The sequence below is a fragment of the Cupressus sempervirens genome, chromosome 4 (assembly GCF_028749045.1).
Source record: "Cupressus sempervirens isolate cs-2001-9-10 chromosome 4, ASM2874904v1, whole genome shotgun sequence".
Taxonomy (NCBI): Eukaryota; Viridiplantae; Streptophyta; class Pinopsida; order Cupressales; family Cupressaceae; genus Cupressus; species Cupressus sempervirens.
In genome coordinates this window covers 143,421,796-143,435,160 of record NC_143121.1, presented here as the reverse complement: position 1 = coordinate 143,435,160, position 13,365 = coordinate 143,421,796, and the positions used below count along the sequence as shown (strand labels likewise).

General features: G+C 34.4%; 1 protein-coding gene across 1 annotated transcript; it reads right to left on the bottom strand.

Annotated features, from left to right (window-relative positions):
• Positions 1-1,143: 1,143 nt before the first annotated feature.
• On the bottom strand, positions 1,144-5,537 carry LOC149560354 (uncharacterized). The gene is made up of 3 exons (XM_089824649.1): positions 5,252-5,537; positions 2,870-3,000; positions 1,144-2,433 (listed from the first exon to the last, which is right to left on the bottom strand). Exons 1-3 carry the CDS (start codon positions 5,413-5,415, stop codon positions 1,304-1,306), a joined length of 1,425 nt encoding a protein of 474 aa, XP_089680775.1. The 5' UTR covers positions 5,416-5,537; the 3' UTR covers positions 1,144-1,303.
• Between the last annotated feature and the right edge of the window lie 7,828 nt (positions 5,538-13,365).

Genomic DNA, 13,365 nt, shown 5'->3' with positions numbered 1-13,365 from the left:
CCAATTACAGGTATTTTTTGAAATGGACAAAAACTCATTTTGGGGCTAAAATAAGAATACGTATTCCTATTCCCTATTCCTATTCCACGCACCAAACAAAGAATACAAATCATATTCTAATTTTCTATTCCTAGTCTCCTCCTATTCCTATTCCGGTTGTATTCAGGATTAGTAAAAATGCGGTTTTCTATTCCGGTTGTATTCAGGATTAGTAAAAATGCGGTTTTAAGGTGCGGTTTTAAGACGAGATTACACTTCGATTCATCGTATACAGGGCTTGCAACATGATCACGTTGCAAAACAAACAGCTGCGGTTCATCAATCTTTGTAGCACTGCGCACACGGAATTCCAAACATTTTCTTAAAAGAACAGAAACAATGGAACTCCAGCAAATTGCTTTCGGACTGTTGCAAGGAAAAACGATTAGACGGAAAATGTTTTGAAGACCCAAAAAAAAGCGTAACCTTACCTGCTAAATTTTATGAACTTAAAGTAATAATAATTAGAAAAGTAGGAACAGTAAAATGTGTTTGTATTGAGCAAATTATAAAAAGCCTTTACCAATTTCGGAAAAATTATTACATAAAAAGCAATTCTTTAACTTCTCACAAATAAGATGTGAGATTTCATTAACAGGAAATCAAGAAATGTAAAATGCAAAATCGTTGTATGCATTCAGTCTAGATAATTTTTATGTACAGACCCGCGATCATCTGACCACCTGTTTGCATTGATTTCGGAAAAATTAAAAATTCAAATCAAGAAATGCAAAATCTAAAATCCTCATATTTATTCAGGTCCAGAAAATTTTGATGTACATATACGCAACCGTCTGTTTGTATTGAGCAAATTATAAAACACTATTTCCATTTTCGGAAAAATTTAAGCCTTCATCTGTACAAATTCAAATAATAATAAAAGAAACATCCTCATATTTATTCAGGGACATACAACTTTCAGGTACATTCCGCAATCTGTATTGAGCAAATTATAAAATACCTTCTCCAATTTCGAAAAGATCACTACATTAAAAATAATTCTTTTAACTACTCACAAATAAGATTTAAGCCCTCATCAAATCCTACATATTCAACAAATAAGATTTAAGCCCTCATCAAATCCTACATATTCAAATCAAGAAATGCAAAATCCTCAAATATTTATTCAGGCCAGACAATTTTCATGTACAGATCCGCGACCAAGTGACCAAAATACTACGAACTCACAATCTAAAAACCAGCGCAGACACTTGAAGAAGATCCCACAGAGATCTATTTACATCTAATACAAGCCCACTCCATTCTATAGTTCTTCATGATTGCCATGCTTGTTACCAGTGGCACTCTCCCTCCCTCCTTGAGTAGTGTGTTTTAGTTTCTCACCAAGATCTCCTGTAGCTTTGGAGGCCGTCTCCTTAGCAGCCTCATATTTATGCTTCGCCTGCTCACTCGTGCTGTCCTTTGCAGTCTCATAAGCATCACCAACCTTGTGTTTGGCTGCCTCATAAGCATGGCCTGCAGCATCCACAGTAGAGTCCTTTGCTTTTACACCTTTATCCATTGCAGCTTCTTTTGCTTGCCTCAAAGCTTCTTGTGCTTGTTCCACTGCTTTGCTCCCTTTCTCTTTAACATTTTCCTTTGCTTTTCTCAGGGCTTCTTCAGCTTGTTCTACCGTAAGGCTTGTCTTACTCTTAGCTGCTTCCTTGCTGTTTTCCATTGTTTCTCTGGCTTTGGCACCTTTATCCATAGCAGCTTCTTTTGCTTGTCTCAGAGCTTCTTGTGCCTCTTCTACTTCTTTGCTGCCTTTCTCCTTGGTATTTTCATTTGCTTTCTTCAGGGCTTCTTCAGCTTGTTCTACGGTAAGGCTTGATTTACCCTTAGTTGCGTCCTTGCTGTTCTCTGTTGTCTCTTTGGCTTTAGCACCTTTATCCATTGCAGCTTCTTTTGCTTGCCTCAAAGCTTCTTGTGCTTGTTCAACTGCTTTGCTCCCTTTCTCCTTAGTGTTTTCCTTTGCTTTCCTTAGGGCTTCTTCAGCTTGTTCTACTGTAAGGCTTGTCTTACTCTGAGCTGTTTCCTTCAAGTTGCCAACCGTAGAGTCCTTGCTGTTCTCTATTGTCTCTCTTGCTTTGGAACCTTTATCCATGGCAGCCTCTCTTGCTTGCCTTAAGGTTTCTTGTGCCTGTTCAACTGCTTTGCTCCCTTTCTCCTTTGTATTTTCCTTGGCTTTCCTTAGGGCTTCTTCAGCCTGTTCTACTGTAAGGCTTGTTTTACTCTTGGCTTTGTCCTTCAAGTTGCCAATGGTTTCTTGAGCTGAGTCCTTCACATTGCCTAGGGTTTCCCCTGCTTTGCCTCCGTATGAATGAACTGAATCCTTTGCGTTTTCCAATGTCTCCGCTCCTTCACTTGCTTTCTGTCCTCCATAAGATTGAGCACCTACATAGAAAATAAGTGTACTGAAAAATGAACAAAAAATATTCGACTTTAAACAATAGAAGAAGATTTTCAAGGAAATGCAAACACAACATAATTAATCCAAAAACACAACACGGCTTAGTTATCCCAGAGCATTATATCATAACACTGCATTTCTATATCATGGCTTCTCAATCAGACAACTGTTGTAAGAATCCATTACTGGTGTAATGGGTATTTATGATATTGATGCTAGGGGAACCTAAATCTAAATTAATCTATGATTTGTAAATGTAGACAACACAAGAATGGTAGATTAATTTGTAAATGTAGACAATACAAGAATGGTATAACCAAATATGTTAAGGCTTTTTCCTTTACTCAAATGAAATATTTTCTTTCAAGCACCTGAACTAAAATTTATAGCACATTTCAAGGTATTCATCTTGTATATTACCAGTTGTTCCCTCGGAGACTTTCTTTTTAGCATTACTTAGTCCTTCTCCCACCTGACTAGCGACGTCTTGGGCAGTACCTTTCTGGTCCCTCACTTGCTGACTTGCACTATCATACTTATTGCCAGTCTCACTGCATTACGAAAGAACAGAAAAAAAGTATTATAGACATTTCATTGAGAAAATGAAACATACATACAATTATTTTATAACAAGTGGTCTAGTGCAGCTCCCTTGACGATAGCTATGGACTCGAGAGTAACTGAGCAATACTCTGTATATATAAATGTGAGGCATAACATGTTTAACACAGGTGGTTTCAGGGGCTTTGAAGCTTAAATGAGGGATAACAACACACTATTTTGAGAAGGCTATGCTCTAATTGTCACGGAGTGCAAAGTCCACAATGGAGACCCTAATAAAGAAAAACTCAGTTGGGAGTTATGATACATTTAGACAACAATCTTAACTCAAAGAAGCATTCACTTGTACTGAAGGGCGAAGGAATAAATCAGAACAGTGATTAGACAACAATCTCATCTCAAAGAAGCATTCACTTGTCCTGAAGGGCAAACGATAAATGAGAACAGTGATTACCCTTTTTCAGCACAAAGGAACTATAACAATGTTAAGCATATTGTCCTAACTTATTTAGCATCAGCCTGTTACGATCAGACTGTTTCAAAATATTTTCACCTGGTTAAGGTGACACAATGATTTAGAAAACTAAGGGAGTGCAATGACCAATATCCCAGACAAAAGTAGGATCGGATATGTAATTTGTATATTACATATAAGAATCCACAGCAAGCAGAGCAATAATACTGATAATTGCTAGTTCAATCCTAATTGGGATATAGTTTAGCTAAAATTAAACTGTATAGTGAAACATTAAATCTATTTAATGTCGTAGTTTAGCTATATGAACCATTGTAAAAGTAAGGCAGACAAATAACCATATAAAAGACAAGTTGAGAGGCTATGTGATAACCAATAACTATGGTAAGTTAGGTTGATCACCATGTATAATGATCAATCCTCGCCAACTTATGAACTTAGCTGAATCCTAGTTTGAACTATGGTATGTCAGCTTTGACACAATCAGATATGCTGGTTTATGTTCTCATTTCTAAAAGAGACATCTTGGAGGGGGAATGGGATTGTTATGCGTACCTAATATATCTTGGAAACAACCCTGTTCCTAAACCTTTCCCCTCACCTATGTACTTAATAACTCACAACTTCAAACCTAACTAAGCTATAATCTCAGAAATTTCAGATGTTTTTGGATTATTTTCACATTAGAGGGTATGAAGGTGTTTATGTAGATAATAACCCACAACTTCAGACCTGACTATACTACAATCTACTATCTTGGAGGAGGAACGGGGTGTTTATGGAATGCTGTGGGTGTGTGCTTAATATCTTGGAGACAACAGTGTTCTTTAGCATTTCTTACCTATAAATTTAACCCATACCTTCAAACCCAACTAAACAGCAATCTAACAATCAGACAAATGCATTGCCATGATACAAACTCTGTTACTATTTGAAACAGCTGTTTAACACAAGCTACTGAACATGATGCGCTACAGGTATTCATTCCGTGGCTGAGCTAACCAGATCCCATGCTTCAGCTAATCTATAACAACTAAAAGGTCAAAACACACAACAGGAACTCACAGGCAGAAATATTATCTGTGTTTCCTCTCGTTCATTCTGAAAATATCTAATATGGTATCAGAGCTTATGGTTGAATGTTGATGGTTGAGAGATAACAGTTGGAAGCTGGAGAAGAATATCAAGAGAAAATTTTGGGTGAACTAGTCATGTTCTTACCCTGCAAAGACAGAAGTTGGTTAAATGTTTAACCTGCAGAGATGCTTCATCTACAGCAAAAATGTCCTAAGGGCATACAATCTCTCTCAATCTCTCTCAGAAGAAGAGCAGATCAAGGTAATAGTATTTCTTACTTTTTGTTGGCAAATAAATCTTGTCATGAAGAGCAGATCAAGGTAATAGTGTGTCTTACAATTTGTTGGCAAATAAATCTTGTCATTTAACTCAGGAGAAAGGGAAACAGATAGCTTCAACAAGTAATCCTAGCACACAAGGACCAATATTGAATGACAAAAACTATTCTATATGGACCATCAAAATGAAGAGTTACTTGAAGAATCTAGACTGTTGGGAGGCTGCAGAGACTAAGTCTGAAGATCCCAGTGCATAAGAACTAGCTCTGGCTCTGATACCATGTTAGATATTTGGTCTGAAAATATCTAATATGCTCCTTGTAACCAAACTTTATTCCTGAGGATCATTTATAGTAATGTTCAAATACCCTACTCAACCAAACTGCTTAAAATGACCTTTCATATACATACTCTGTAACAACGCCAGAAAAGGAAGAGAGCTTATCCTTTGCCCAATCAGTCCACGACTCCTGCCCCTGTTCATTAGCCTCCTCCACAGCGGCGTATGAAACCAGCACAACCACCAACAGCCACACCATCACCACACATTTCATCAACCTGTCAAGCCTCTCCATGGCCGTGCTTCAAACCTTCAAAGATTTCTCTTTTCGCCGTTCTTTTCTCCCCAAAGCTCTTTCACAACCAGAAAATGTATATGTGATGTTGTTTTGTTGTTACAAGCTTTCTTTCATTCAGTGAACTGCAGAAGAGATGAAGAGTGTATATATATTTGGGAGAATATAGAGCCCAACTGATATGTGTCACCGACATGTCTGCTGACGTGCATGGCTCTGCTACGTTGCAGCTTATCGAGTAGCCGCGTATCTTTCGTTCTGGCGTGGCGAAGGATCTGAACTGCACGTCTATGTGGAAAGCACATGTTTTTTTACAAGAGGTGGCAGGTTTTATCTTTAGTCTTTCGTACCATTTCAACTACGTGTAATGCAATTCAGTCAAGCAATAAACCAGAGTCCTCTTTCGTAGTATGAAGTCAAAGCTTGGAGTTGTATGGCATTTGTGTTAAAACGTATTCCCTTCATTAGCAGATATTCAATTTTTCATTTTTCATTTTTATATCGTTTTGGAGGTTAAAAGGAGAGTTAATTAAGATTAAACTATGTGTGAAGATTTATGGTATATTATTTAAAAGGTTATAGAGAGAGTTCATTTTGATCCGAGAGGTTTAGGGAGAATCATTTTGTAAAGAATTAAGGCAATAAATTATTTAAGAGGTTATAGAAATAATTTGTCTTCTTAAGGGTTAAGATTTAATGTTAGACTTAATTTTTCTTATATAGATGTGTGGATGAGCATGTGTGGATGAGCATTCATTGTATATTATCTAGGAGGTTTACACATACATAGAGGAGATTCATTGCACATTATCTAAAAGTTATAGAGGAGCTCGCTAACAAATAACCAAGCTACTCTTGAATGGCTTAAATTACAGGGAAAGAAAGGTTGACAAGGTTGGAAGGTATAGAGGAATACACGCACTCTACCTAGATATAGGTATATGCATACGTATAGGTGTACACATGTATATGTATATGTATATATTTATACATATATATGCATAGGTAAATATATATGGCTGACGATACATTGCATATCATCTAAAAATATATTAAAATTAATAATCATAAACGTAAATATATATATGTATATAATTTTTTAGTTTCTAAAAAATGCTAAAATTCAAGGGTGTAATTCTCAAAAGGCTTACACCTTAAATCAAAGTATGGATCTTAGAATCAAAGAGATCGAAGGGGATATTAAGGCTTCCCATGCCACAACAAATAGATTTTGACATGGCTCCAAAACCATACAAGGTTTTTCAATGGAATTATCAAAAGAAAAATTCATAGCTAAGAAAAATAAGCAATCATTCATTTCTTTAGTACTCAAAAAGCTTCCACTAGAATCAACACCAACATCCTCAATAGAAGAGATACACCTCAACAGGAGTAGTCGATCAGAAACTTAGAAGCAAGGGCTTCATCTCCAAGTGACAAAGGAACCTGAAGTAAGGCGGAGAATTGAGAAGGTTTGAAATCATCAATTTGTTCCTTTTCTTAAGATCATCAACACCCACAAATTTCCTCACCACAACTAACAAGACACCAACATTCAAAAGGTGAAATTGATGCAAGGACTTCCAAGGATCATAACTTCTAACCCAGATTTATTTTTTCCTTGAAATTTTACAAGTGGCTTCTCCAAAAGGAGTTATGTGGATTTCTAACTTAACAAAATTTGTCAGTGGTCCTTTTAGCATTTGCTAGTAGCCAAAAAATTCATTTAAACCTTAAAAATAAGCTTTCAATTTTTTATTTGCATTTTTAGAAACTTGTGTTATGTAAAAAATTCAAAATTACGTTTCTAATTTTGAAGATTAGTTGACAATTATTTTTTATCTTAGTCTAGAGTATCTTTAGGAAACAATCTACCTCTCTAGGTCTTATTTCAAAAGTTACCCAAAATGGCAAAATTCAAAAATTATGAAAAAATCTACCAAAACAGAGAATTGTCTATTTTTTGAGTTTTTTTTAGTTATTTAAGGATCCCTTAAGGATTTTAGAGGCACCTATTGAAGAAGGGAAAACTTAATGAGTTTCAAAATTTTGTGTTTCTGTATGGTTCCATTCTTAATTAATTAATTAGTGTGAAGACCTACTTGTGTGTTGTATCATTTGGTATCAAAGTAGGAAGATGGTTGCGAGGAAGAGGAAGAGAATTTAGATATAGGAAGATTATTAAGTCAGGGATGAATTAGTAATCAACAACTAAGAGACTTATTGTAATTTCAAACATCTTCAATAGATTTATCGATAGTAGTTCTAGTTAACCTATAATAGTATTATTAGTTAATGAAACATTAAGCATCCATTTAACACAATAAAGCAATCACACAAATGAAACACTAATATTTATTTTGTGGAAACCTGATTAGGATGAAAAATACAGTGTTAGATCAGTGCCTATAAATAGTTGTACTCTTCTAGAATATGCTTTGTTAGGAGCTTGCCCAATTAAGGGTTACAAAAAAACTATTAGGTGTTACCTTGTGAAGGGATTTTCGTTGAGACCCGTTAAATTATTTACCCTACTAGGAGTAACCTTATTAGAGGATTTAGACACTCCACTCTAAGAATGTCACTCTGTTAAAGGATTTACAATAGACTTATTAAGGTCACCCGCTTAGGGATTTACTACCACAATTGCTTGAAAGTAACAACTAACAATGATTTGTAGTTTGTGCTAATTCTCCTTAATCATATTCATTTAAGTTCCTTAACATAACAAAATATCATTACAATCCTCTAATTGAATCTCTACCTTTTCTTGTAATCACAACAATCCCTCACTAATTAGTTCCTTAGTATTGTCGGTGGTCTCTTCTTTTCTCTACTATTCATCTTCTCATTGTCATGATACTAAACTTATTCTTTCTTTATCTTTTATGGAGTAGCACTACAAGCACTAACCCCAAACCTAGATCCAACAATAATAATTTCATTCTTAAATTGTTCTTGCTAATTTTAACATCTCCATAAGTTGTTTTTGACCTTGTACAAACATCATAAAGAATCTTCATTTTCCTTCTTACCTTGATTTTAGTGTCATTGTCATATTCCGTGAATTATGTGTGAGTCATCCCGATCTCCTTTCAAATCAAAGTCTTACCTTTTGTCTCCTTGATTGCTTATAGACTTTCATTATTCCTAATAAGTCATTATTTGTTCTGATAAGACTCTGATCCTAGTTTATCAATAAGACATAGTCTTTCTGCTAAGTTTTACCTATTTCAATTTTTCTTCATCAAAATAATTATTCTCACTTCTTTACTAAACACTGATTAGTATCCAATAGTATCCTCCTTTTCATTCTCCTGATAAACAAACCATTTAATTGTTTACCACTATTTATTCTAACTATTATTTGATAAGGTTCTTATCGATGTGCCCTGGTCATAACTTATCATTCTAACAACTTTATCTTCTAAAAGATAAGGTAACTCATCAAAATATTATGTCAAATAGTTTGACATCAATGAAAAATAGCATAACTAATACCATGTTTATCAATCATGTTTTAACCATCAATAACGTGACCTCTTCAACAACTTTATCAACTAAATTAGTTATGCCAACAATCTTCCCCTTTGGAATTGATGACAAACATTTGATGATGAGACATGTCTTGTTCTTGTCTAGTTTGGTTCTCTTCCATTCCACACTATGTATGAATTTCTCCCCCATTTATTATAGTCTCATCTTTCAAAATTTCATATTATCCCCCTTTGATAGCAGTGCTAAAGGTAAGTAACCTTATTGTATTGTCCTCATATTTATCTACTTGTCATGTGCTTATTATAGCCTAGACTTCTCCCCCATAGAGTAGTCCTCATGTACATCAATTCATGTTTGAGATATTTTTTAAGTTATTATGAACTGATGCATGATGCATGTTCCCTTTAGTGAATGTTTGATAGGGTTAGAACCCCTAGTCTACCTCTTAAATATTCAAAACTTTCCTTAGGTAGTGGGCTAGTGAATATATCAACAAATTGTTCCTTTGTAGATATGTATTTTAATGTCTTCTTTCTCCTACACTTGTTCTCTCATAAAATGATACTCGATGGCTATATGTTTTTCTTTTAATGCATTACTAGGTTCTTTGATATATTGATGGCACTTGTATTGTCACAATGTATCACAACATGTTGAACTCAATTTTTTCATGTATTCCTTCAAGTATTTGCTTTATCTATAACACTTGTTGACAATTAATGGCACCTTCAAATATTCACCTTTAATAGTAGATTGTGAAATACAATTCTACATGTATTACTTGTCCATGAAACAAATTCATTTCCTAGATAGAATGCTCCTCTACTCGTGCTCTTCCTATCATCAAATTTTCTAGCCCAATCTATGTTTGTATATATCTTCAAAGTGAATTCTCCTTTCTTTTCATACCATAATCCATAATCTTCAATGCCTTTAAGATATTTAAATATTCATTTCACAATAGTTATATGTGAGTCTTTAGGATGAGATGAGAATCTAGCAACTAATCCAATTATATGTGCAATGCTAGGTCTGTAATGGAAAACAAAATGTATCTTTCTAATCATTTATTTTTATAATATTAGTAGCCATAGGTGTATTGACGAGTCTTGAGTCTTCCATTTTTTAAAAAATCAATATTTATTTAATGTACTTCGATTGATTTGTATAAATTCATGTGTCCATTTGTAGAACTTTTTAAATCAATAAAGAATTTTATTTCACCAATCATAGGTATTTCAAATTATTTCCTCATTTCTTCAGCAAAAGATTTACTTAGCTCATCATTTCCTCCAAAAATAATATCATCAATAAAAATTTCAGCAATTAAGACTTTATCCTCACTTTCAACTTTCAAGTAAACATTACTATTATCATTGGTTCTTTCAAAACCAACCTTAACTAATTAAGAGTGTAATAAATCATATCATGCTCTTGACACTTGTTTCAATTCATGTAATGCCTTGTGCGATTTACAAACTAAATCTTTACCTTGTTCAGCTTCAAAATCTTAAGCTTGTTCAATACAAACTTCTTTTAGTATTCTGTTTAGAAATGTACTAATTTTACATCCATTTGATATACTTTGAAATTTTTATATGCTACATAGGCTAGTAAAATTCTAACTCCTAATCTAGCAACAAGTGCAAAATTTTCTCCATAATCTAATATGTATTCCTATGTGTGCCCTTTGCAAACTAGTCTTGCTATGTTTCTTATTAATTTACCATTTTAATTGAGCTTATTCCTGAAAACCAACTTAACTTACCTATAACATTTTTTTCTTTTGGCCTTGGTAATAAAAAACATGTTTTATTCTTATTGATCTATTCAATTTCTTTATTCATTTCTTGCATCCAGTCTTCATTCTTTCATACATCTTTAACCATTATTGGTTCCATTCTTAATAGAAAACATGTAGTATGATTGATTTTCAATTGACTTCTTGTCAAAACTCCATCACTCCTATCTACAATTATATCTAACAAACTATGATTAATTCTTATGTGATCGGTAGGTCACCTTCTACCCAGAGTTCTACTCTCTTCTAGAACTCCTTAGACTCACTATTGAGCCCCTAGGATTACTACCTGACCCTAGTACTAGAGGAACTAATCTCTTTCCCTTCTCAAGGATTCCTATCCACCAAAAAGTCTATCAAACCACCACTTCTTAGACTGATAAAAATCAATCATGCACTCTCCTCTCACTTCTTATCTCTCTTTGTAAGTTTCCTAACAGAGACATGCCTTGCTCACCTAGGCCTTGCTTGAATTTAGAGCTAGCTCCACCACACACACATACAGAAAAGAAAAGAACATATGTATGAAGAATTTTGCTTGATTCTAGAAGTCCATTTGACAGAACATAAGGATCAAGATGAATCCATTTATTAAGCTACTTCTATGCACCACAATCCTACTCTACTAAGCTCTAGCAATAGAAGATAAATTACAGACTAAAACTGATTAAAACGGTTGAACTGTCTTTATTGAATTCTAAAAATCAAATTACATTCAAGAAAACTTTATCTACTAGAAAATAATTCTCTGCTAGCTTCTACAATACTAATTCTCCAGCTTTCTAACTTCTCCTCCTTTTTTCTATGTCATCTAAGACCCTTGAGCTTTTATCTCCCTACCAGCTTATTCAACAAATCATCAAGATTCAATGTTCAACCACTTTGTTCAACTCTACAACTTTTTTCTTCATTTGTAACTATTTCTTGGCTGACATGTCCTTTTCCTTTCTCTACGTACTCTCTCTTTTTGACTTTTTTCGGCTGCAATGTTATGAACAAGTATTTCTTGTCTCTTCACACTTCTTTATTCCTTAACTACATTCCAAGTTGTGATGTTTCGCCTAGCCATCTTCTTAACACTTTCATGCCTTCATAGCTTATCCTTTAATTGTCTGATTCATCATTGTGACACTGTGAACATTAGTTGTGGCTTATCCTCTAACTGTCTACTTCATCATTGCGATGCTACAAGCACTAGTCGTGGCTTCACACCTCTTTTCCTAATTGCTTACTCTACCTTTCAACCATGCAAACTTAGATTTGCGTAGCTTCGTAGCTATTCTCCTTAACTATCTCTTGATTCCTATGACCTTGTGAATGATGGTTTTCTTAAGTTGTGACCTTGTGAATTTTTTTCATTTCCTTTGGTCATTGCTTTGATTCTACTTTGCCAACTTAACATCATTTGTTCGCAACGAAGAAAAATTGTCTATTCTTCCTTTAGTCACACCTTTTTTGGCTTACTCCATAGTTAGTCATTGACAGTCACGACCATGTGCCAACCTTCATTTCCTTTGATCATGGTTTCATTGTTGTTTTGCTAACTTAACATCTTCTATTTGCAATAATGTGAAATGGTCTCTTCTATCTTTAGTCATTGCTTCACTACTATTAGTCATACTTAGCATTTCTTGATTGTGATGGTGCAAAATGGTCTACTTTCATGGTCATCATTGCTTCACTACAATTACGTTGCCTTAACCACTAGCAATTGCACTGATGTGATCAACTATGTTTCCTTCCTTCGAAACTTCACTAGATTCTTTTGATGTTAGTTATTTCAAGTTGCAATCATGTTCTAAGCTTACTTTTTGGTTGTCTTTCCAATTCCCACAATTATGGGATTATGTTGTCTAACTAATCATGACCTTGTAGATTTTGAATGAAAAAAATTTTGAAGTCTCTGGTGGCTTATTCAATGACCCTTTATTCAATGTGATCCACTCCTCAATCATAATCATGAAAATGAACTAGGGCTTGGAGTAAAACCCTAGGGTCTTCTGCACCATTCCCCCCATTTGTGAGAAAAGATTAAGCTAGCTTAGTTGGCTAAAATGCAAGACTAATGCCTCATTTCTTGAAGTCTTCTTGATTGATCCATGTATCTTTTGTAGTTGGTAACCCTTTTTTTTGAATGAGATACTCCATGTATACTTGATGCCTTGTCATTTTCTTCACTCTAGAATCTAGTATATTTTCTGCCTACAGTTTCTATTGTACTACTATTTTGATCTCTTGGACATCTTTCTACATTTCTACTTTCTGAGTATCCTTTGGAATCTCAGGTCCTTTGTAGGCAATCAAGTCTTTCACATTAAAGATTGGTGATAACCCTAACTCCTTTGGTAAATCAAGCTTATGAACATTCTATCCATATTTCTCCAAGATTCTGTAGGGACCAATTCTTCTCATTTGCAATTTTCTAGGCATTCCTTTCTATAACCTGGATTTATTCAAATGCACCAATACTAAGTCTCCAACCTAAAATTTCACATCCCTTCTTCCTTCATCCACTTTTTTTTTTCAATTTATAATTTGCCTCTATTAGAGTTCTCTTAACCTAATCATGTATTCCTTTCATGGACTGAACAAAATCTTCAGCATGCCCATTGATTGATCCATGTTCTTTTATTCATCTAAGTTTACAAACT